At 32.2% G+C, this 26,780-nt stretch overlaps 3 protein-coding genes across 4 annotated transcripts; 2 read left to right on the top strand and 1 right to left on the bottom strand.

Annotated features, from left to right (window-relative positions):
- Nucleotides 1-410: 410 nt before the first annotated feature.
- On the bottom strand, nt 411-8,062 carry LOC128190617 (uncharacterized). Its single transcript, XM_052862735.1, has 6 exons — nt 7,909-8,062; nt 5,727-5,890; nt 4,857-5,035; nt 3,508-3,549; nt 2,448-2,624; nt 411-1,182 (listed from the first exon to the last, which is right to left on the bottom strand). The coding sequence occupies exons 2-6, from the start codon at nt 5,807-5,809 to the stop codon at nt 890-892; spliced, it is 774 nt and encodes a 257-aa protein (XP_052718695.1). The 5' UTR covers nt 5,810-5,890; nt 7,909-8,062; the 3' UTR covers nt 411-889.
- Nucleotides 8,063-14,734: 6,672 nt separating this feature from the next.
- Nucleotides 14,735-19,027, top strand: LOC128188809 (hydroxysteroid dehydrogenase-like protein 2). Of its 2 annotated transcripts, none has more exons than XM_052860085.1 (6): nt 14,735-14,833; nt 16,700-17,015; nt 17,299-17,499; nt 17,717-17,805; nt 18,150-18,291; nt 18,455-19,027. In XM_052860085.1, the coding sequence occupies exons 2-6, from the start codon at nt 16,771-16,773 to the stop codon at nt 18,621-18,623; spliced, it is 846 nt and encodes a 281-aa protein (XP_052716045.1). In that variant the 5' UTR covers nt 14,735-14,833; nt 16,700-16,770; the 3' UTR covers nt 18,624-19,027. The 2 variants fall into 2 exon arrangements, with proteins under 2 accessions (XP_052716045.1, XP_052716046.1); XM_052860086.1 differs by having other exon boundaries at nt 14,810-14,827.
- Nucleotides 19,028-20,499: 1,472 nt separating this feature from the next.
- Nucleotides 20,500-26,424, top strand: LOC128187539 (uncharacterized). Its single transcript, XM_052857959.1, has 5 exons — nt 20,500-20,838; nt 21,222-21,444; nt 21,920-22,083; nt 22,534-22,611; nt 26,395-26,424. Exons 1-5 carry the CDS (start codon nt 20,587-20,589, stop codon nt 26,422-26,424), a joined length of 747 nt encoding a protein of 248 aa, XP_052713919.1. The 5' UTR covers nt 20,500-20,586.
- The last annotated feature ends 356 nt before the right edge of the window (nt 26,425-26,780 follow it).

The following is a 26,780-nucleotide window of genomic DNA, read 5'->3' as shown; positions in this document are numbered from 1 at the left end:
TCGCATCATGATATTTACAAATGAGATAAAGGTACCAAATTTTAATTCTACTGATCAACGGATTCAAAATAATCTATAAATATATCTTTTGTATATTTGTTTTTTTATTTTATTTTACTTACATTGTGCATACTCTTCAACAATATGTTTTCATTAATGAATTGCTGAAGAAGAATATAAATGAAATTTTTGTTGAAGTATTTTGTTTGTAAAATCAAGTATCAATGTTTACCTACAAACATCATATAGGGCATTATATCCAAGAGCTTTTATTTACATACCATGATCATATAACGGATGTCTTCAGAGAAAAAGTAAACATTGATACTTAAAAATAATTAAAGTAGAAAAAAAAAGTTTCAATCAAATTTGAATATGACAAACACTAAAAACTGTTTATTTGTGTTTCTAATTACATGTAGTAAGCAAGGAAAACAAACATGCTAAAATAGAACTTTGACGAGTATTTAACGAAGGTAAGCAAATACATGGCACGAACCTTATTTACATAACAAAGAATTGTAAACAATGTGTCCTTCATGTAACTCGACACTTGACATTCATGCGTTTGTTTCCATCAGAAATCATGCAAAAAATCCATTTAAACATAAAAGCACGAAATATTCAAATTTAAAAATATCTACTAGTATCTAAAAACGTTGTCATGTCCCTTTGAAAATATATGGATATTTAAATTTGAATCAAATTAACTGCTATTCGTCTCCTTGATCACACGGTGAATACTAGTAATGTAGATTTTGTCTAGCAATAAATTACGATTATTTCTTGCGTATTGTCAATATAAACTACTCATGATCCATTCAAAATGATTATGTTTTATAATGACATTTAAGTAACAAGCAAGACAGGGGCTTTTATTTGATTCTAGCTAAGACCTAATGTTTCTATATGCTTTCTTGATTTCACGTAATAGCAATGGTAAATCACTTAAAACAATCGTTAATACAAAACTTCCGATAATTAGTCCACCTAGGATACTCCCGACTGCTTTCGCTGAGGTTCGCTCATCCTTTGCACATACTTTTAAACGCCGAGCTTTAGAAGTTTCGCTTGCCTTGATAGAGAGCTTGGATTTTATTTCCTCCAGTCTGGCTTTCAATGCCTCTGTATCATTTATGTTAATGTATTTATTGGATCCACATGAACAATTGCACGTGATTGCTGTAAAAAATGTAAAATATGATAATATGATAGATTCAGGATCATTTCTTATATTCACAACATATTATTTAAACGAATGTTTATGTACATTTCTACTGGTTTCATTCTAAATCAATATTTACTTCTTGTGATATAATAGAAAAAAAATTGTTAATTGAAGATTGGAATGTTTTAATTATATAATTATTTTCATTATGGACCTATTCTCGAAGGTAGTTTATTTCAATAAAGAGAAAATGCTTATAATTATATCGACCAAGCCAAAAAATAAAAGGAAAAATATATAGTAAGGGGAAGCTATGCTATGTTGAGAGTTATAAAATATCTTTTGGTAACGATGAGAACTTTTCTGGCGTCTGTGTATTACATGAATCTTATTATAACAGTAGAGTGTATTAAAAAAATGATACCCGCGTGAATTCAAGATAACATGGGAACTTTTTAATTTTAAAAGGCTTTTAAAACCAGAAACACTCAATATTTTTTAATACAACTTAAAATGTATGTTTATTAGGCTTATTGTAACAATGTCTTGTATGCTCTCCTAAATTCTGAATCCCCCCCCCCCCCCCCACCGCCTTTTTTTGTGTTTGTGGTCTAAATTCTCTCTAAGACGGTAAAGAATGGGGAAAACGTCCTTGCTAAGCATTTTGTAGAATTGACAATATGAATTTATGAATAATAATTTCACTGATCTTAGAATACATGTAAAGAAGAGTATATTATTACATAATTTTAATCATCGGGTATTTTTTGGCGAAAACCTAAAGTAAAGGTACCGGAAGTCCAAAACCTTACATTTGTTTGTCATTTAGAATTTGTATAAGCAAGAGCATTACCATTTTAAAAACCCCTTTCGTTTTCGTTAAATCGCTCACAAACCAATCGACAAGAAGAAAAATATCGGCCTTTCCATCAAAAGTCGAAAAGTTCAAATGTTATGTAAATTTAGAAGAAAAGTAACATTAACATTTATTGATTTATAGGGTCTCTCCTCCTATGAATGTACATGTATGAATAATATTTTTTTTGAATATTGTTTAACGTCAATAGCGAACTGTTTGATTTTGATTGGATAGAGTGTAGCATTATATATTTATAATTATGTACATATGTTTCAACAGCTTATAATTCATTTGAATTTAGCCAATAAACAATACAATACAATAAAAAAAAACGATTCGAAAAACTAACTCATTTACATATCTTGATAAGTTAATCGAATTCTTAGATGTAATTTTGTTTTTTCATTCTACTAAACCTACTACAAGTAGGACTTGTTCCTGTCCAGTATCCAAGGTGATTGCATCGTCTGTACAGGTCCCCGTATGTATGATTGAAACCATCCAGACATGTATACGTCACAGTGTCGTTGAATTGATTTCCTGTCACATTGAAAACGGCGTTGTCGATTTGCAAACGGCTGTTGTCGCACGTTACATCTGAAGTTTCAACTTTTAAGTTTTAAAGTAACCCTTACTGTGTACATAGCAATTGCAAGTGTGTACGTGTGTGGAAAAACATCTGCAAGTTTGAGAGGTTAATATAAGTTTGCAAATATTTTTCGCCCGCGGACAAAAAAAAAACGCTCACCTGAAAAAAAAAAATGTTACAATTTTCTCGAAGATATTATTTGACGTGGACTGATTAATAATTTTTTTTAAATGACACGTATGTAAAAAAAAAACCAAACAAACAAAACCAAAAAAAATTAACTTAAAGAAGAAAAAGAAAGAAAAAAACAACAACAAAAACAAAAACAAAATGGGAGTTTAGAGTAATATATCTTTGTTTCATTTTTTCTTCAATTGTATGTTTAATTTGAAATTGCCAAAATAAAATACTACCGCTATTGAATTGGAAAACTGGATTTAAAACAATAATAAAGTAAAAGTCAATGACATACATATAACCGTGTGCATAACAGACTATTATTAATTTTATACATTTTTTTCAACAAATCCCTTTTTTATTTGCTCAAGTAATTAGTTTAGTTTGTCTACTGCCCATTTAATCATAGATCTGCATGCTTTATTGATAAATGTGTTTTAGATAACATGCCCTAAAACTTTATAAACTAAAATCCAACTTAATGCAGTATGATATCATAAACTGATATATTCCGGAATTTTAGCCACAAAATGCATTGTAATTGTTGGATGAAAATCTATGAAAATCAAAAGACACCATATACTTAAGACGGTGACTTAAAAAAACAGTAACAACAAATCTATAACAATTTAATTAAGTCACCATTCAATCAATATCGGTACTTGTTTAATAGCAGCTAAAGGATATATAAACTTAAAAGCATCCATAACTCACCTATATTGACTTCAACAGTCATGAAGTCTGCTATGAAGTAATCTAAAACAAAATATGATCGATAATTATGGTTAGTGTTGTGTTCCTGGTTTTTTTAAATTAAGAAATATGTAACATCATTCCAGAATTGCAAAATACTTTTTGACATGTTGGTAATAATGATACAATTTATATTGGTAAAATAAGTTTTCCATAAAACAATTTTCGGTAGAAACCTGCAACTGCTAAAATTCATTCTCCTCTTCAAACTCGCATCACTTAAAATTGTGAAGTCTTTCAATTAAAATGCGTTCCTCTGCACTAATTTACTCTGTGATTATTACATTCCAATAAAGTTATGTGTATACAAATGTAAACTAGGTGCGAACCTGATAGATTGTACTCATTTACATAAATGTACACGTGTAAGATGATCTATGTTTTACTTTTTAGTTTCTTCATCCTGATCTACTGTCTTTGTCAGCGTATATTGTAATTTTGAACGAGAGAATGTGTGACTGTATGAATTTGGTTTATATGCATTGTACATGTCCATAATACTTTGCTTATTTATTTAACTTTCAGTTTACTGGTACATCAGAAAGCTTTTCACGTTGGACGTTTTTAAGTTGAAAAGAAAATTATCATTTTTGCTTTATTGCTACAGAAAATGTCATCTGGATTACTCAGTTTACCTTATCTCTATTTGAACATTGTCGTGTTTATTTCGTTTTGTAGACTTTTTCACATTTTCAGCTCCATATGGCTGACCTTATTAAGTATAAGGTCAGTGATGACTCAAAACATGGTAATAATAAACAGCCCCTAACAGGGATACCTTTACCAAAATTTGGAAATAAATGACCCCTAGGTCAGGGGTTCTGGTGATAATGGTGCTTCAAATTGATCATATAGTAGAATTCCTATCTTAAAATATTCTTTATTCCTCGATATTCTAGTAGAAACACCAAGTACATGGTTTGGATGATCAATCTATTGAATTTTGTGAAAGCAGTAGCCCATGCAGGATCATCATTTAGTAACGATGTGGCTGAAATGCTCAAAATGTTAAAACGAAATCTTTAAAAATATTTCCTCTGCTCTTGAATATTTAGCAAGAAAAATACTGCAAGGTAAGAATGAGTATGAAAAAAATTAATCAACATGTAATTTGTAAAAACCTTAATTTTGTTGTAAGAGGAGGGTTTTCATAAAAATTGACCATGTAGTGCAATTGACTGAATTGTTTTCAAATCATCTTCTTTACTTACTGACATACTATTGGGAAAATTGGTGCATGTTGAGGATAAGCAAAAATGCCTTTCTTTAAACAAAACAACCTCAAATACTAGTAGATATGAACGATTTACCATTGAAAAAATCCTTTGTGGTTAAACCACTGTACCAGATAGTTGTTGCGGACACTTGATCCACTTTGCATGGTTTAGTTATCACGTCCTCCTTGACAACAAGCCAGCCAGTGTCCCCGTCACAGCGCTTGTGAAAGTTAGACAAATAAAATGCTCTTTTTGCAGTGTTGGACTGAAATCTAAATTCATTAAAGATAATATAATTAGGTGACACAGATACAATTCATTCAACATCTGGACAACATAGTGACAGTGTGAACGTTACAGTTAATACCATACAGACTGTACCAATCATGTGTGTTGTATTATATCAGTCTTTAATAAATTCCTCTTTCCAGGTCGGTCTATCAAAATGTATGACATGTTTCTTTTATTGCTTGATTACTTTTTCACCAGATGCTTTTTTAATGAATTCTAAAGAGGCTGGGTGGTCAAAACTAACCTTCAGGTCTCTCTTAAATATCGAAACATTATATTTTCGACCATATACTATCATTTAGTAAAGAAAAACTCCAAATGTTTTATAATCTTTATACAAGAGCCCTTCGTCTAAAAGAAGTAAATATAGCCTAAAAATGGTCATGACCAGTCCTCTTTATTTAGAGCTTTTCATAAAGGCTATAATTCGTGTCGAAGCTTGTTGATTCTGTTAGAGATACTAAACTTAATTCATTTCCTATCTGCCAAAGTTCATGGAATATTTGCGATATACATGTTCATCTTTACGATTTGTATCATAAAACGGGCCGCGGATCACATATATTTGAAATTGTGTCACCAATGTTTTAAAATGAGTAAAGTATTTGAATTTTAAATTAACTTGTATATAAAACATCAATTTTTTTAATCGACAATTAATATTCAATGTACCTTATTTGTAAATATCCCAGAGAACCGACTGTACTAGTTGTGAGATCGGTGTATGAAGAACTTTTGAAACGATCTTTTGACATCCAGTTGGTTTTGCTGGTATTTCTGCCGTCAAACACAAAAAACGCAGTAACGTTTTTCTCTTTGTAGATTTTAATGGTTACCTGTAAATATCAACTCAAAAATAAATACATGTATCTTTTAAGCATCATTTATATCTTGAACGCTGCATTTAAATGGCTGTGCTGCAGTGTTGGTTTTGTTAAAATACTGTGTCTTGGGAAAGGCCTTCACCACAGTTAGAATGTCTCCCATATACCCATAATGTAGCAGAAAATTACAGAATTATAGATTATAGATTGACAGGGTTTTGCCATGTGCCAGGTTGAAGTGATCGGTTTATGCAGTTGTTACTTCTTTCATGCAGTTATTGAAATTTGGCTTAATCGACATATTGAAGGAAGGGAAGGAACTTTACAGTTTTCAGTAGAGGAAATGCGGAGATTATGACACAAAATATGATATCGTAAAATGACAGGACACGATGTGAAATTCTACTGAAAAGCATCTAATGATACCCCTGCTTGTTGCTTTATTGGACTCTTCCGTCTTGGGGTTATTTTCTGTTAAATTCTTTTTTCTGGGAGGGCCCTGCTTGCTTGTTTGAAAATTTAGTTTTGTCGATGTCCCTTGCTATGATTTAAAGATGGCGACTGATAGCGGATCTGATACATTGTACATGAACCTTTCAATGTTCTGTTTTGGTGTTCCTTGTTAAAACTGATATTCCTTTATCTATTCGTATTTTATATTTGGTTGAACTTCTTTGTAAAACCATCTCAACTTGTTATAAATATTACTTTTAATAGAAATAACTCTAAAAAAATTTAATAGAAATTATAATAAAAGTCCTGTCTTGATTGCATTGACTTGATTTAGCGTTTGTTGGTTTTTGTTTTATTTTACTCTATCCAATATTCCAGAAGTAATGACCATTTTGTTGTGCTTAATAAATATGATGTTTTGTCCAAATGTTTTCATTCATTAAGAAAAAGATTTTTACTATCGAGTCATAGTTATGTGAAAGCTATTCATTTTATTTCATCTGCATTGGAGTTTCTTTTTCATCTTCTCTAATTATTACGGCTTATCCAAATGATTAGTGGATTAAAGAACTAAAAACACTTTAATCTTAAACTTCAAACTTTGTTTTCATACTTTTAATTTTGATTAATAGATCTGGTGTATATATATCCTGCAATAGTCTCACTCCGCCCCATTTAATATATTGAGCTTTGAATCGACTTTCCAAAGCCCCTAAAATGTCAAAACTAGCAAATAAATACTAGTAACTGATATAAAACAGGCCTCTGATCTTTTTTAAAATCATCGGTCAATTTAATCATAGTTTCGTTCTCTGGGCGTAAATTCAAATCAGATGTATAAACAATCATAAAGAGATTTGCTTTTTGTCAAAATTCCCATTTTATGAAGGTGTCGAGAACTCCAGTGAATAACAGTTCCGGTTGCTGAGTGAAAACAATCGAAAAACACAAATCTGTAGTTGTTATCAAATAAATGATTTGATCAAACAGAAACCTTATATCTTTCCAATCAATAAAACCAAAGTTTATTTTTGGTGTCCAAGTAGCGCAGTGGACAATGCAATCGCCTCTTGTCGCTGCGACAAGAGTAGTTGTATGTGAAAAGATATGTTGGTCGCTTGCATAGACACATGAGTTATTTTCGGGTACTCCACATCAATGACTCCCCCCCCCCCCCCCCCTTCGCGCTTACTAGCTTGCCAAAGAGAGATGTTTTTTTTCAATCGCTGTAAAATAAAAAAGTGAAGTTTTTTTTAAACTTTTGTCTAAAATCTAATTCGTCGCGATTTAGTGATTAAAAATGTGTTGTCGATAAATCTTCTATGTTGCTTACATGTAATTTGATTGCCTGAAACAAAATCGACTTATCTGACATGGATCGACTTCATCACATGCTTTATTTATTGATACGTTTCCCTCTATTTGAGGTTCAAAGCAACATGAAATTCAAGATAAAATTGACACTCTCTTGGAATTGAAAACCATCTTTCCTTTTTATTTACTTAAGCCCAAACGCATAGTAGTCTTGCTAATGTACTTTTTGTTGACAAAAAAAATTACATTGCTAAATTATTTACCTCCTGAATGTTCGTTTGTTCCCAGTCGTTCACGATTTCAGACTTAAATTGTTGTGAAGATGATGTGTGGAATCCGAATTCGTCGCTGATAAAGAAGTCATATAATCCAAACGGGGCACCTGTCACTACTGTTAACACAGGGACTTTCGTTGAAAGGCATACGGAAAGACAAACTGCCAAGATAACCAGAAAATGTCTCTGAGAATAATTTTTCGGTTTAGATACCACGGATTTCTCTTTACTTTGTAATGATATTATCTTACATTGTTCTTCAGATCAATACTATTATATTTTTAACTAAAAGCAAGTATTTTTTTTAAAAAGCTCTCACATAGTTTTTGATATAAAAATCGGATGCACTGCATTGCATAAATTTTCTGTCCTTTGCTTCCCTACTCAATTAATCTTAAGGCGGAATGCTACACTAAGATTTTTAATTTTAATGATCGTTATAATATAAAAGAGCGGATTTTTACTTTCCCTTAATTATTTCTATGATTTTAAGCATTTTAATTAAAAGTGCGTTGCTTTGAAGAAGCTGTTTTGGTTGTAATTACAAATATTATTAATCCATTAAAAATTGATTATATACCATATAATAAACGCTGGACATCCCCAGAAAAAAAGGTCATAAACCAATTACAATAATCTTACCAGAGATGTATAAAAATATCCAATGCATAACGGCTTTAGCATCGGATGGCATGATTGCAAATATCACCAGCTATCTGAAGGTGTGATTTTCAATATCGATTGTATGATATCCATATTTGATTCGTTCTTTGCAACCATACTTATTCCGTCGAGGCTTCGTTGGAACCATTCAATTTTAATTTTACATATACAAAGGTTCAAGCGAGTTTCCTCACTTGTCCAGGGACTGTCGGGCGTCCATCTATAAAAGTATTTACATTTTTTACTTAAGAAACAGAGGACAAACTTCAACCATACCTTTGACTAAGCATCATTTTGTTGAGGAAAATCTAAATGGTTAAATATTGGTTAAGAGCAAATTGAAAGCCTTTTCAAGTTTAATTAATGATAAAAAAAATTCAAAATATGAAATAGGGTTGATGTCTTAAACCAGAAATGCCAAACAAAGCGGATATGTATAACTAGAAGGTTGTCAGGGAGTCTTAAACCACACCAACTCCTTCTTAAAAAATATATACTTACACGTATTACATTCACATAGTAAAGTAACTGCAAATATTTTATCCCATTGACCAATGACCCCCCCCCCCCCAAAAAAAATTATTAATAGAAAGACATTCCTTTAAATTGTAATGTTACCATAAGTTTGACACCATTCAAAGTTTAAGTCGAAATTAATCAAATCATGATAAGCTACCGACCAAAGTGGTACAACCATGTTGGGTGAAAGTTTTACATAGACATTTTTAACGAAATACTTTATTTTTGCTACAATTCTATCTTTTTTAAATAATTAAAATTTTACTTTAACTGGATCCTCGTTTTCTGAAAAGTAAAGTTTTGATTTCTTTCGTGTTTACTGACAATTTTTCAGAAGAAAAATATTGATGCAAAATTTCGAACACAATCTCTGTAGGTCTTCTGGTGAGTTATCGAACATACAATGTAACAGTTACATCAAAGCAAATAAATTTTATTGCCTGAGTCATACAGATATACATTTATTATTGATGAAATGGTGTTCTAATTCGTTTACATACATTTAGAAAAGTTTACAGAACGTCCCCCTACGGTAGTCCAGTGTTAACAGGTAATTCTTTGGATAGCATGGTATAGCCTCTTACATATATACAATAATGTGATTCTTCTAAGCAGTTTTGCAATGTTTTCCCGACTTCACTATATAAAGCTTTTATCATGTTAATAAGCTTCTCTTCTTTGATAATCGTTTCAATCGCTTCTCATCAATAAAACAACAATGAAGACGGCGATACTGCTTTACATTGCAATTGATCGTATAACTTGGAATCCTTTGCATCCTTCATGACATCGGAACTACCGTGTTTGAAGAATTAGACGATGAAATTTCTAAAAAGAAAATATCAGATCTTGATTATATTTTGAATGAATATTTTATAGAGTTCAAGAGTATACTTATGCTATATTTACATAGTATTTTTAATCGTATATTATCATTCGGTTATTTTCCTACGCAATGGTCAAATGCGGTTATTGTTCCTGTTTTTAAAAAAGGGTGACCCAGTTGACCCCAACAATTATCGAGGTATAAGTCTTATCAGCTGTTTTTGTAAATTGTTTACCTCAATATTGAATCGTAGACTTATATTATGGGCATCTTCTAATAGTATTGTCACAGATGCACAGTTCGGTTTTCAACCTATGTTAGGTACTACAGAGGCAATTTTTGCACTTCATTATCTGATTTTACAAGTGCTTCAAGCTAAAAAACGTTTTTATTGTTGTTTTGTTGATTAAAAGAAGGCCTTTGACTCTATCATTAGGAAAAAATTGTACAGAAAATTCTTGAAAATGAATTATAAAAAAAAAGGTACTGCCCCTACTGACCTGCAATTATTAAGTCTTTATCTTCTTATGTATGCTGATGACATGGTATTGTTTTCTGAATCAATTGATGAGCTACAGAGCATGTTGAATATTTTATAGTTCTATACAAATGAATGGAACCTTGATGTAAATGTATCTAAAACTAAAGTTGTTATTTTTAGAAATGGTGGGAATTACCGCACCAACGAGAAATGGCTTTATAACGGTGTAAATTTAGAAATAGTGGACCAATTTGTTTATCTAGGCGTTGTGTTCAATTATAATGGTATTTTTTTTACCACTCAAAGCAATTAGCGGCACAAGGTCGCAAAGCCATGTTTGCTCTCAAATCAGCAATTAATCAGCTTTATTTATATTATTGTTTTCTCTTTTTCATACTTATGTGTGTAGCATTTTAAATTATGGATGTGAAGTTTGGGGTTCCCACAAGGGACAAGATATTGAAAAGGTCCACCTTGAGTTTTTACGCTTTGTGCTTGGTGTACGTATTTCGAGACTGGGCGTCTACCCTAATATCTCATTCGTATATATCGAATGTTCAAGTTCTGGTTTAAATTATTGCAGACAGAAAATTTTATATCAAGAGCTGCTTATGACTGGTCATATTGTATTTGTGAAAACAAAAAGCAAAATTATCAAAGCTGAACAAAATTTATTAAGGACCAAGTATATTATTTGGGACTTGGCCACATGTGGAATGGTCAAAGTAATTTAAACAGTCGTATTTGTCTACCAATCTTTCAGAAAAGACTTAAAGACAATTTTATTCAAACGTTGCATGGCAAGATGCAAATAGAAACAAAAATATTTTATTTACAAGCACTTAGTTGATAATTCTTGCTTACAATATTATTTAGAAGAATCAATTCCTAAGTTGTACAAAAAATGTATCTCTAAAATGGAAGTTGTCCATACATAACTTGCTTATTGAAACAGGACGACATAAAAATATACCAAGAGACAAAAGATTTTGTAAAACTTGTATTACAGACATTGAAGACGAATATCATTTTATACTTGTATGTCCAATATACATGTATTTAGCATTACGATCACATCTTGTAAAAAAGTATAACTGGTGTAAACCATCCATGTACAGATTAATACAGTTACTAAGTGTTAACAATATCAAAGAATAGTGTAATTTAGGATAATTCATTTACAAAGCCCTCACATTCAGAATGGCTTGAACTACATTGTGCCATTTGCTGATTTAAATTGTTATTACCATCAATATAAATATATAATACCGGGTATATATGTGCTATTTTTGTGTGTATTTTTCAGTAACCTGTATGTCATTCTCCAAATACAAATTATTCTGTAATCATATGAGTTTGTACGCAAGAGACAAGATTTGTAAGGACTGACCGTCCATTTTTGCCGATATTTTTGTATTGTTCACCATTATATTGAGTGCTATAATACGTATATCTTCTGCAATTAAGAAATTGAAATTGATTTCTTAATTGCAAATCCATTAGACCTAATTGGAACGGATATTAAAAGTTTCCTTAATCAAGTTGCTTCTGATGCTAATAACCCTGCAGTTTTCAAAGTCTTCGGTATTTTGTCTTTTCTTTTTTCCCATTACTAGTAATCTATTTTTGGGGGGATGGGGGTTGGGGGATGGGGTTGGGGTAAGAATAATAAGAATACTGTTTGCTTTCTACCATGAGAATGATTAAATTTCAGAATAGAATATTTAATTGAGTAAGGCTCTAAGATAGGAAGAATTATGTCGCTGATCATGAGCTCGGTAAAACATCTGCACTTTTATTGTGTCCAAGCTAATTTTTTTGTTGCTGTTATTTCGGCATCCATGCGTTCATATAAACGACACTTTCAATATTTATTTATTTATTAACAATGAAGATAAACGAAGATGGAGATGCAAGTTTCCGGATATATTTGAAAATCTCCTTGAGCATTCGTTTGCTAAATTGTTTAAAATATGTTTAAGGTTGTTTTTCTTTAACTGTTATACCATACATGCTCGTGTATTCTAAATTGAATATTCAGTTTCTCGTGAAGGTTTTTTTTATTCACGTGAATGCATAATTCACCTTATTTTTCTTTAACTGCTGTATCATATATGCTCGTGTATTCTAATTTGAATATTCAGTTTCTCGTGAAGGTTTTTTTTATTCACGTGAATGCATAATTCACCTTATTTTTCTTTAACTGCTGTATCATATCTGCTCGTGTCTTCTGAATTGAATATTCAGTTTCTCGTGAAGTTCTTTTTTTCTATTCACGTGAATGTTTGATTTTACATATACATTGCATAATTCACCCTGTTTTTCAGTATATATTCATCTAGGACAATAATGTCATACCTGAAAGTCCTTCACTCAGGAATACAGGAGTCAGTCTGTTGGAATGCTAGAAACAATCAAGAAAACAGATGATAAATGCTCTTGGTTTAAACACGAAAATGAACAGCGACAACTTTTATATTAAAAAAGTATCATTACGATATTGGTATTTTACCTGCACATTAATTATCTAAAACATCGATAAAACAAAGCATGCGTATAATAATTGTTTTAATTGTTTTAGAGTGATTATTGGGAAATTTAAAAGTACTAAAAATAATTAAGAACTTGCGCTTGTACATTGTATATATATTATACACATATATCTAAATACGCAATGCCGGGAAGAAACTATTTTATAGGAAATATTAATTTTCCCTTAATTGTTATTTGTGTTTTTCTACTATCGGGTGATACATTTAATATCTTTGAAACTGAATGTTCTGTTGAGGAAATGATCAAAGTTTGCACTTGATGAAATGTGAAATTAGTATACAATAAAACTATATACCATTGAGGGAGCACAATTTTAGTTTTCCAAGAGAAAACCCATATTTCCAGGATTTACTTGTGGAAAATTTTATTTCAAAGCACCTATAGAATGGTTAATACATTATGTATAGGCCTAATCAGCAATGTCATAATGATCAATCGATGAGTTTCTAAGCAAGTCAAATATTTGATGCGTTGAAGGATGAATGGCTTCTGGTTTTTTTATTTAGGATTTTTAATATAGGGATTGGATGGGGGCAGTAAAATTATTTTTAAAATAATCATTGATTGGCAAGCAAAATATATTTAAGAAGTGCAATGCAAATCAACTCCAAACTAAATTTTAATTGAGTGCAATATATGCCTTTCAACATTTTTTTTTTTTTTTTTGCATTTCCGAATATTCATTTTTGAGACAAGTCGTGCGAGATTCCATTTAAATACATCCGGCTTTCATATATACTTAGTGGTTTTCTATGTACTTAGCAACAATATGAACAATACCACGAACCTATCATTTTTTAAAGATTGATAGTCTTATTAATATAAACGATTGAAAGGTTGGTGTTTCATGTAATGTAAAATCAATCAATCATTTAGATCCAAAAAGCATGAAACAACAGGGTGTATCGGGTACCCTATCGAAACTTATATTGTCCTCTTATTCAGAATTTCACTTCAAGTTTCTTTTTATACAATAACAATCTCATGAATCAAACATGCGAGATTTAGTGAAGGGAGCGACATTGCAGAAAAATACATATAGCCCGCCTTAACGCGTTATGTAATTTTTTTTTCAATGATCATTACCTTCATCACCCGAAAGGTAACTAAATTATTGCAAATGAACATCGGGAAATAGCCAATATAGGATATTGAGACTTCATCATGGTTAAATTATTTCGTGCAGTCCGTGATTTTTTGAGGTTGCTGTTCAAGGTTTCGATCGATCGATAAACTGGTTATAGAACTACTGTAGAGTTCAATCCTGTCAGTTTCGATAAGCTGTAAAATACAATCAATTTCCGTAAATAATAGAGGAAATCATACTTTATAGTGGATAAAAATATTCTGAAATGAACCCAGCCTGGCGTAGACATGTATATATATGCTTGTCATTATGATCTGGCCAGGCTATAATGGGTGAAATACAAAATTTACAAAATGACACACTCTAAAGTAAGTGCGCACACCAATTGTTTGAGGGAACACACCCAAAAACTTTTTGACAAAAAAACTTTGATCCTAACCGACTATTATATTATATATACATGTAAAACAGTAAATACGTGTAATGTGAAAACTTATGTCTTTGTGATGTAGAACATAAAAAGTTAAAATGTCCATTTCAATTCGTACATGTAAAATAAAAATCCGAGAGTTTTTGGTGTCTAAGAAAGCTAGGTGGGCTAATTTTGGTGAAGTATTTTATTCGCTCTGGCAAATCTCTCGTCATTATATATAGATATTACGGAATTTCAAATTGTGGCCGTTTTCTTCTCTATAATTATTAAATCTAGATAACACCTTTTAAGGGAGGGTTCTAAACGCTAAAATGCAGCTTTTGGACATCGGAATGCGAAATTAATGTAAAGGTACTTTATATTTCTGTCGATCAATATGGTTTTTTAATCTCAGATATATCAGGTGTTAATGTTAGTGAAGAGTACATGATTTCACCCAATGTCTAAAAATGAAAGTAAATAATATTTATAAAAGAGAAGTTCGGTTCTAGATAGACTTCATATTTCCGGAAAACGAGCACTTATATTGAAGGGTGCAGTTGTAGACTCGACCTGCCTTTGATCCTGCATGACAGATATATCTGTAACTATATTTCATTTCCATAGATGACAATTAAGTTTAGATCCCATCATAACACTCAGTCTGAATGATTTATTTCCTTGTCGTCGCTTTAATAACTACAGACGGATAAACCGGCTCCCAACGACAGATATTAATTATGATGCGACCGAGGACTTAAAAAATAAATTATTCAATATGCTTAATAATTGCATTTTTTAGTAATCAATTAACTTTCTTTAACTTTGACAAATGTTTGTCAATAACTGAGATAGTTAAACAGTCACAACAAGATGAGGTTGTTCTACAACAGATACATACTGACTGATCGGTTAACTTCCATCTTTAAAGCATTCTAAGAATAGATAAACTGTAAATAAAACAATAAGATGATTTATTTGGCGCTTTGTGAGGGTATGAAGCTAGTTAGGATGTTGCAGAAAAAAACTTATAATTAACACGACGGCCGCGAGTTATGTAGTGGGTTTTTTTTTCGTGCAATTAATCCTAGCTATGCCTTTATAGCCCGATTTAATTTATGAAAGTCCAAAGAAAACATTTTACTGTTTATATTTTCATCCATCTTTAAATCATTTAAACAATTATAATTTTCCTTAAAAAGTGAATAAAAGTGTAATATATAATTTTCGAGATGAATGTTACTTAAAAGAGCAGCCAATTTTACATTGTAACTTTAGTTTCTGTTGATCAAGAATTAACCCACGCAAATTAAGTCAACAGCAAAAGTACAAAAGAAAACATGAATTAACTGTGTGAGCATTAATTATTTTCTATAGCAATACTAGAATTAATTAAAAAGCAAAACAATCCACCCAAAGCAGCTTAGAATGCATTTATTTTGCCGACAGCTATAGTTCATTTACTAGTTCGCGTAGGTCATGCATGCTTGAATTACAATCGATTATCGTAAGAAATAGAGGGAATATGGATACCTAGCATCTTATCTCGAACAACTTTTTTAGTTCCTTTAGAGAACAATTGTGATTAAGTTTCGGCAATTTTAAGCATTTGATAAACAAGCATTTCAAGTATTGAGGTCCTTTTAATTAATGTGTATATAAATAAAATTGGGACCGCAAATAAATTTTAGTGAATTCTTTCTGGTTACTCTCCCATTTCAAATAGGTTTTATTAATTTTGTTTACACTTCAATTACACTTGAGCATTATAATTTTTGTGTAACCCAAACAAAATTAATTTCATTTACGTCAAGTTCGTAGAAAAAAGATCGCAGTCGAAATTCTGCAGGTGTAATTTCTGATTTCATCAGCACCAACACTACGCTTCTACGAAAAGGCTCACGAGAGCTCAGAACATCAAGAAGCCGTTGTCTTTTTATAGATTAATTGATCTTTCTTTAAATTGCATGTTGATGAAAGTTTGGATTCATTTTCTGAATTTATTCTTCGAATTGCAAACTGAAAAGACAATTATGCATAATTTGCTAACACGTTTGGACTTTTTTCTGCATTGAACTTATAAATTGTAAAAGATCTACAATTCTATACATTAATAATTACAAATTTATTTATTGATTTTTTTTTTTTTTTTTGCTGAAAATATGATTATGTCATGAAGTATTTATAGTAACTACATGTATGTTTTTGTGTATTTTTTTAACATCACATTTTTTGTAGGGGCTGATACCCAGAGTAATATACCAAATTACCACTGTAAAATACATGTATGCCCCATCTCAACATAACCCATGAAATCGGCGCTAGTGATCGGCGCCTCCCGTGGAATAGGAAGGCAGGTCGCCATCACCTTATCCAGAAATGGATATTCAGTGGGCGTGGCTGCGAAGACCGAGGTTTCGCAAGACTCGCTTCCGGGAACGATTCATGACGTAGTTAGTGAAATCACAAAAGAAGGAGGCTTTGCAATACCGATTAAATGTAATGCAAGAAAGAGCGCAGATATAGAAGATGCTGTGAAGAAATGCATTAAAAAGTATGTAAACTTATTCAAGATTGACAAGAAACAATATTTGCATTTTTGATTTTTTTTGTCTTCGTTTCCTAATCTTGTGAATGCAATAGGGGTGGAATTGCAATTTTAGTCCACGGACACTTTTTTCTATAAAAAAAAGTTTAACGTTACCCCTGTAGTATGATTTTATAGAGACAAGTGTCTGTGTTTTAGCCACACTAGTTATTCATCTTTGTTCAACATTGATTTCATGTAAAATGTAAATGTAAATGCATTATAAAAGGACGTTATAACTTGATTTTAGATTCGGTAAACTAGATTTGGCTGTCTATAATGCTGGAGCTATTTTATGGAAACCCGTGATGGAGACTCCTTTGCCTCGTTTTGACCTCCTACATGAAGTAAATGTCAGAGGTGCTTACGTCATGGTCCAGCACGCACTGCCACATTTCCTTGAGAGAAAATCGGGAAGAATCATACTGGTATCACCACCAATTTACAAAAGGTTAAGCCCCAATACTGCGATTGAATACTGATGAGTAAAAATTCAAGATTTACGACCAAAGCAGATTTTTTTTTTCGTTTCAAGACTTTTTGAGGTAGAAAAAGTATTTTTCACCGAACTTTATGACAAAACTTGTGGAAGATGCCATTTGATTCAGTGTTTTTTATTGATTTTTCCTTAACGTATTGCCCATTTTGGTTTTTCTTTCATGGTACAGGTTCTTCAAAGGGAAGACACCATACAGCATCAGTAAAGTCGGGATGACTGTGTTGACGCATGGCCTGGCTAATGAGCTCAAAGACACTGGTTTGTCAACAGCTTTTTCTGTGCTTAAAACTTTTTAGTAGATATTTGATGTTTCATCATTGGATTGTGTATGTATTTTTTTCTATAAAACACAATGTAACTTCAATCAAATATCAATCAAGTATCATGCCTTATGGGCAAGTTACGGAATTGCAGTACAAACTCAATTCAATTTTTTGCGATACAAAGCAATCGTCTCTTTCCTGCAGGACTGGATCAGGAACTCTAAACTTTGATATTGAAACAACGTTTTTTTTTACCTATTTTTAAGGTTGTAAAATGTACGCCATTTTAAAGTGTCAAACTACACGTATTACCAAAGCATTTGTATATTTTATTTGCAGGTGTGTCAATTTCATCTCTTTGGCCCGCTACTGCCATCAAAGCTTTTGTGACGGATAAGCTGGGGACCCCGCCCTCTGTCCTGAGAACCCCAGATGTATTTGCTGACGCCGTTCTTGGAATAGCTGAAGAAAAATCAGACAAGTGGGTTTAGAAATTTGGTTCCTTAGTTTTTTGTGGGTTGAAAGTTGTACATATAAGAAAACAGAAAGATTTCTTGGTAAAATCACTTTTGTTAGTGTTTACTATGTGTTTCACAAGTCTATCTTCTGATGTTCAACGCACGTGAACATTCCTTTTTTTTCAGGTTAAATGGCTTGGCTCTTATCGATGAGGACTATCTGAGAACCACCGGCATATCGGACTTCTCCAAGTACCGCTGTGATCCGGATGTGGAGCCACCCAGAATGATGCCACGTAAATTCCCGGATTTAAGTGTTGAAGAAGAAAACGAAAAAGTGTTCCCTAAATTATAGCATAGCTGGTTCAGTGAGGAACTTTCACGGGCGGATCCAGAAATTTCTAATTTGTTGGGGGGGGGGGGGGGGCAAATTTTTTTTTCAAAGGCAGGTGATCAAGTGCCTGGCCATTTACTTATTTAAAGCGTAATTATATGTCAAATGTCTAAATTAGATTCTTGTGATTGAATGTGGTATATATATATGAATAGATTTCACTGGAACATTTCATTTTTTCAGTTAGCTATTTTTTGTTTAAAAGTTTAAATATCTATATCAATGGTCACTGTGTGATTGAACTTTCAAATTTCAAATTGATATCATTAATATGCATGCATTAAACTAGATCTATGTAAATGTACTCATCATTTTGTCATATGAAATAATTTACATGGAATAAAAATAAAGCTTTTTTAATCAAATCGATTTGGTTTTGATTTCTCAAAGAGATCAATGTTTTGGCCCAATGTGCTTGAGAAATAAAGTACGAGTTTTCGTGAATGTTGCAGAATAACCTCCGAGGTCGAAAAATGTTGTTTTGAAATATAAAAGCCGAGGCGTTAGCCGAGGCTTTTATATTCAAACAACATTTCGAGACCGAGGAGGTTATCCTGCAACATTCACGATAACAAGAACTTTATTTCTATTCTACTAACAGCTCAGTATTTCTACAGATCATTTCTTCTATAGAGAGACTATCTAGGTCATTTTGACAGCTGTTCCGTGTAACCCCAATGGTTTTGTTAGTAATGTTTACATGTGTATCGATCAAAAGAATCACATGCAGACGACAGAATTTTTCTTTGGATTTTTAATACTCTTTGTAAAAAACACGCAGTGAAAATGTGCTAGGGAGGTCCTAGGAACAGCCGTATTGATCTCTTAAAAATAAACATTTGAGGCAATACACATCGTTTTGACTGGAACTAACACGTGAAATTGACATGGTTTTAAAACTTTGTACGGTTTGAAGTTGTACTTTCATGATCAGTGCGAGACAAATAGGTATTTCTGATCTGATAATTTACTGATGACGTTCGTGGTATATTGGAGAATAATGTCCGCGGCATCTCTTTGATCTCGGCAATAACTGTAGTAGAAAATGTAATATTCAGTTCTTCTCGAAATTTTAAAACGGTACTATTTAATCATTTTAATGCATTACTTGAAAGTAACGTCCACGTGAGTAAGAAGGCGAATGCGGCTGTCGTTGTAGAAAAAAAGTACTGAACGAATATAAATTTTCTTCGATATTTACAACTTTATATGATGATAAATTTTTGAAAGAAAAAAATGTTTTTCGCAATATTTTACTGTTATACAGAACTGTGCGAAGATGCATGTTTGTTTTTCGTTGCATGCAGGGATATTTCAAGAGTTATACAAATTACATGTTCGTACATGTATTGTAATACATGTAAATATGTCACCTCTGTGTATATGGGTGCTTTCCATTTAACCGGCATCGCCGGATTTGCCGGTGTTGCCTTCGTCGCCGATTGCTGGAACGCGCGTCGCCGGCGAGCGATTGTGGCAACGCAATATACCGTTGCTGATTAGGAAACAATATGGCGTCGATGTTATCATATTCTACAAAACTAGTATTTCTAAAACTACAATTTGTCGTACTACATTGAAATACATTAAAACTGCAAATAGCCAACATTCCGCCAACATTTTTGGATCAAATTTTAAGATAGGTATCAGTTTTAAGCTGCAATCGTCATCGTTGGATCATTGTGACGTTGCCAACCGTTCCATTAACGTCGCCGTTTCCCGATAACGTCGCCGGCGAGGCAGCGTAGATGGAAAGCGCCCTATGTAAATAATTTAATTCTGGTTGTAACACGCTTTCTGATTGGTTGAAAAATTAATTTTATATCGTATAAAGGGCGCTTTCCATTAACGTTGCCTCGCCGGCGACGTCATCGGGAAACGGTGACGTTAATGGAACGGTTGGCAACGTCACAATAATTCCAAAATGGACGATTGTAGCTTGAAACGTAATTCGCGCATATGCAGAACATTTTTATTGAACGTATTTGAGGACGATGAGGCCAATGATTATGACGATGACGTTATGATGGAAGTTGTCCATCATTTGCTGAGAGGAAAAAAGAGACGGCAGCGTATTGCGGATTATTTTAGCGCAACAGTGCCTGCATACGCTCCTGAGGAGTTCTCATCCCATTTCAGAATGCGAAGAGAGACTTTTGAAGAAGTCTGTAGACAGGTATTGTTTCAATAATGATCATTTCATATGTATCCCTACTGCATCGCTAGCGGTTTGTGGGTGGATTATGTACATATTCGGTGGATCGACATTATGACACATTTTACGGTACCCATAAATCAATGAAATTGTTAATGAACTTTAACGAATATGATATATAAAACACAGTATTGAATATATTTTTTTAAAAACCTTATAATTTACTTTCAATAAATTTAATGAATATACAGACTGAGTATATGAAAAAAAAAACAAACATGCGCATGATAACGCTGCGCTTTAAAAATAATTTTTAAAAATCTTCTACTTCTAATATAAGGTAACAACTTATATGCACTAGATCGTTGTAAAACTGTACATTCTGAATATTATTTGACCAACAGATAGTGTCAACAGGCCACATTCCACAAGAGCAGATGCGTGGCAGGGAAATTATTGAACCCTCGAAACAGATAATGATCTCCATATGGATGTTGGCCAACATGGAAGGATATAGACAAATATCTGACAGATTTAACGTTACGTATTCATCCGTGTATCGTTGCTTCATGCGCACATGCAGAGCTCTTCAATGCCTGTCTGCTGAAAAAATCAAGTGGCCCACTGGTAATTTTGTTAAAATAAAAGCTTTGATTGTTACTAGTATTACCCATACGACCTATATCTGTAATTTTAAGGGGAAAAGATATTAATATTTCATGTTTTAAGGGCATCTAGAATGGTTGTTGTTTTTTCTAAAATTGGGATATTTACACACACAATTAAAAGAAAAAAACAGAAAAGAAAAATATGTTCATAAACGTCAAAATCCCTCAAGAGAATGTTTTAAATATACAACTTTTTCTACTTTTGATATTTGCATGCCTTTCAAAATTCCATGAAATAAAAGAAAAAAGGAAGAAACAGTTTGCTTAAAAATGCTTTTTTTTGCGTAAATTTTAGTTTAATAAAGGTATGTTTAGTTTGATGAAGGTGTGTGTTTGCAAAAACGAGCACCCTACGTTCGTTGTTACGCGCTTGCATCTCAATTAAGTCAATTATTTATTAAATCAATTTTACAACTGAATTTTTAATGTCACAGGAGCATGGGCAAACGAGGTCATGCAAGGCTTCGAGAAGATCAAAGGGTTCCCTAGAGTTTTAGGAGCCGTCGATGGATGCCATATTGAAATTAAAGCACCCCAGGAAAAATACCATCCATTGTCCTACCTCAACAGGAAAAGGAACTACTCTGTTATTTTACAGGTGACTATATAATTCAATTCATTAGCAAAAACACTTCCATCAATCTAATTCATTCAAATATACATATGATCATTTAAAATAAGGAATAAAGAATCATTCTTTAAGTATAATGAGGTGATAATTTCGGTCGGGGCGTGATCAAATCCAATAAAGTCCGAAGGGCTTTATGATAGATTTGATCACGCCCCGACCGAAATTATCACCTCATAATAATCAAAGAATGATTCCTTATTACTTATATTTATATAATTTTAAACCATCGTATAATGAAATATTTAAAACATAAATAAGCAAACCCCGCTGACGCCTCAATTTGGCTTCATTTGAAGTTACGGCTTTTATAGTACAAAATCGATACGTAGTGTTATCACAGGCAAAGACACTGGAAAATGTAAATATCACTACATATATATATAAAAGTAAATATAAAAGTAAATATTACTTTTTCAGGCTGTATGTGACCATACATTGCGTTTTACGGACATTGTGTCAGGATGGCCAGGTTCCGTACATGACGCCTACGTCATAGTAAGACAAACGTCAAAAACGTATCAATCCGCCTGACGTTACGTTTGAATTCTGTACAATTTTATGTCATTTTATAGATCAAATGACCGTTTTTATCAACAATTGATAGCAAATAAATTAAATTATAAGGAATGAATTCAATATTTATTAGTTTTATACGATATAAAATGGTTTGGAACAGTTTACGCTTTTTTATAAACCGCTTCGCGGTTTATAAAGCGTAAACTGCCCCAAACCATTTTATATCGTATAAAACTGAAAAATATTGAATTCATTCCTTAAAGAAAAAGGACATTTACTGTACGCACTGTATTACTTGATTTTACCTACCTAAACTATTAAATGCTTTCTTTACTGATTTACTGTGGTTTCATCAATATTCGTTGAATACCAATTTTCGTGGATTTTGTTGTTAAGTTGATCCACGAAATTTAATGTCCATTGAAGTGTAATTTCTATTAACATTTTCTATTGATAGGGTCATTGGCCACGAATTTACGTATCCTTGAAGCTATGATTTTCACTTTATCCACGAAAATTGATACCCTTGAAAATTAATGAAACCACAGTATGCGGGATATAAAAGTAGCAACATTGCAGAAAAAATACATTAAAAAATATTCAAATACAAAACATATACAAAATATTTTTTTCTGCAATGGTCGCTAACTTTATAACCCGCATGAATCATCAAAGAAAGCATTTTATTTTTAATATTTACAATCATCTTTCTTTTAACAGATAATGAATTGATTGAAAAAAGTAAAATAAAATTAAAGAAACTAAATTAATGTTGATATACACCAGTATGTTAGATTAAAGATATATAAGCCAAATCGTCTTAGGGAATTTGAGTCTGACATCATCGATGATTATTTCGTGCAGAACGTGTTTTTTTTTATAGAGGGAATCATACCTACTGGATGTAAATATGACACTTTTAACAATTATAAGACAGTGATATATGAAAATGACTTGCATGTCGTTTTAGTTGTTTTGTAAACAGAAAAGGATCAAACAATTTATTTTTTTTAAAAACGTAATAAGGCATCATTTAAAAAAAAATATATTCTATAAAGAGATAATAAACGTCGATATTTCATGCTCCAGATTTCAGAAATTCGTCGAAACTTTGAACCTATATAATTACATCTTTGATGTAACTATTAAACAAATTATTAATTGCATTTATCCCAATGATCTGAAGTTTGAGCGAGTTAACATGAAACTTTTGATGTTATTCTATACAATTTATTAACAATGAAGAGCTTTGTTGGTCGTCTATTATACCTGCATACATTTAAATTGGAAAATACACATATTTTTCTTGCGTGACAGTTTGTTTAAATTTCATATGCAAATAATTTTTAAGTTAGCGTTTAAGATCAATAGATGTTGTTACATGTACATGTATAAATAAAGAACCATGTTTGGAAAGTATAGGTATCAATTCATCGCATGGCGTGTGATGCGGAGCTACATGTACATGCATATGTACATGTTAGTTTGTGCAACAAAATTGCTCTGTCTTACATGCCTGTAAAATATTATGTAACTTTGGTCACGACCGATTGATTTACATGAAAATTGATTGGAATCAGTATCTTGTCAATGACGAGTTTATTTATAGTCTGTCCCAAGTTATAATTGCTTCCATTACTTTTTGATGATTTTTAATAAAAATACACATACCTTTGAGAGAAGTACAGCTGAAATCGATGAAAGGGAATACATCAAAGATATCTCCATTAACAAATTATCCCTTTTCACTCATAAAAGTTTACAGGTACGAAAACAAATTTCTCACGGAGATTTATTAAGGGAAATGTTTACATCTTTTTTCCATTCGGGAGTACTCGGAATACCTCGCGTAATTTTTCAACGTTATCATCCGGGCTTGTTGATGGCTGATGCAATGCAAAATCCCCGTAGACTTTCTATTTTGGGATATGTATTGAAACCTGAGGCGGTGGGGGGGGGGCGCTTCAAAACAGATAATCTGGACATTTTTTCATATTAGTGGATGAACGTAGTTTGAGCACTATTTGAGCATTATTATCGAAATATCAAGCGAAAAGTGGTGGACGCAAAAACTCGGGACAGAGCAATACATGTAAGTATATATATGACTAGACTTTGACCCGTGCGTGCACGAGTTGACATTGCATATGATATCGGATAATAGAAATAGTGCCTGTTTGGTAGGATAACAGTTGAAACTGACAACCCGAGGAAACCAATGTCAACCAACGTCATATTAAATGCACTGAATTAGAGTTATCTCCCGTATTTTCTTTGATGAACAGAATATATATATATATATATATATATATATATATATATATATATATATATATATATATATATATATATATATATATATATATATATATATAAAATTTCCAATGAAAATTTACACGCATTTGTATTATTGTTTCTGAGTTAATCCATGCAAATGTTATATTGTGCGGGAAACATAAACTAACAGGCGCGTAGCTAGGCGTATGCAAGTACGCAAGTGCTTCCATATCATTTTCAGAAAAGAAAAAAGAAATGAATGAAAAGAATAAAAATAAAATTTAAATAATGCTGATTAATGAAAACTTTCTTTTAGGAATAAAAATTAAACTAAGCCGCTGTTATCTCAGAATTTGCTGAGAAATAGCGCAGACGACTTGCCTTCTTTTTCAATAAATAAAAAAAATGCTCTTCTGTTATATTCTTTTATTATTTGCATGCAATTCTATAGCCTGAGTGATCGTGACAGTGATTATGAATAGATTATCGAGATCGAAATAACGGAATCTTAAAAAGTTTAAATAAATATTTATGTAGACAAAAATGTTATAGACCATTAGGAGAGAAAGACTTTTTAGATATAGAATAAATTGATTAAATTAATTACATTATAAATAAGGCACTACTTTTTTTTCTTTATCGTTAGTATTATGATGATGAAGTAAGCATTTTACACATTAAAAATTGGGGTTATTTTGATGAAACTTCTTTTTCTGGATACTCCAAATTAAGTATTTGAAATGCCGAAAACTCGCCAGCTTCCGGGCGTCCTGGGCCCCTACCATGGCTTCGCTCTGTACCCATTGGGGGGGGGGGGGGCTCAAGGCGGCCCCCAAATCCCCTGCCTTAGTTTGCTTCCACAATAAGGAAGCCTTAGCTACGCCCCTGACTAAACAGCCTCCCGTGATTTAGCGTGAATGTTATGCGCATGCAGATGATTTTTTAAGGAATTTTCGTTGATATTTAATTAGCGAAGCTTGATTGAGAAAAAAAAAACAAATTGGTAATCTTCAAGCACCAATTGTGTTTAAAATATATTAAAACTCTTCCGATTTCTCGGTATTAAAGCCCATAAATTCGATCGAGTCTATTATTTTAATATAGTAGTATAGATGTAAAAATAGAGTATTTGACCGTTTGACGATGGAAAAAATTAATCTTGAGGCCATCATGAGTGCAAAAGATATGGATATTGCGAAGCAGAGCTATAAAGACTCTTTAATGATTGACTGAACAACATGCAGGTTAGGCTAACAAATTCCGTATGAGACCTTCCCCTTCAAATGAAGGGTTTTTTCTCCTTTATGATGATCGACGTCGTTGACTTATGAAAGCACTCTAACTAGCAATTATTTGCGTAAATTTGTATTTAAAATATACTTTTAAATGGATCGCAAAGTCATATTTTAGTTGGATATCTTAATTAATGATGAGGTTTTTTTTACCTCAATTTAAAATTTGTTTCATTTATGTGATCAACTTCAGAAAAACATCCAGAGGCGCCACACCCCTTGATAATGCAAGATACTGTGGTTTCATTAATTTTCGTGGGTATCAATTTAATGAAGAATAATGACCCCCATAGAATAATGACCGGGGGTCATTTTTCTACGAAGAATAATGACCCCCCGGTCATTATTCTACGCAGAAAAATGACCCCCCGGTCATTATTCTACGTAGAAAAATGACCCATTTGCCTGAAGAATAAGTGTCATTTTCATAAAAATGAGCACACTCCACATGAAGAAAAGTGACCCCTGTAGAATAATGACCCCCTTGTAGATTAAAGTTTTTCAGTATATTTATTTTATTATTTGTAAAATAGTCTTTATTCTATTGTAATTTTTACTGCTGCAGTTTACAGAAAGTAA

The sequence above is a fragment of the Crassostrea angulata genome, chromosome 6 (genome assembly GCF_025612915.1).
Source record: "Crassostrea angulata isolate pt1a10 chromosome 6, ASM2561291v2, whole genome shotgun sequence".
NCBI lineage: Eukaryota > Metazoa > Mollusca > Bivalvia > Ostreida > Ostreidae > Magallana > Magallana angulata.
Note: the sequence above shows the minus strand (reverse complement) of the source record. Positions and strands in the feature narration are given on the sequence as shown.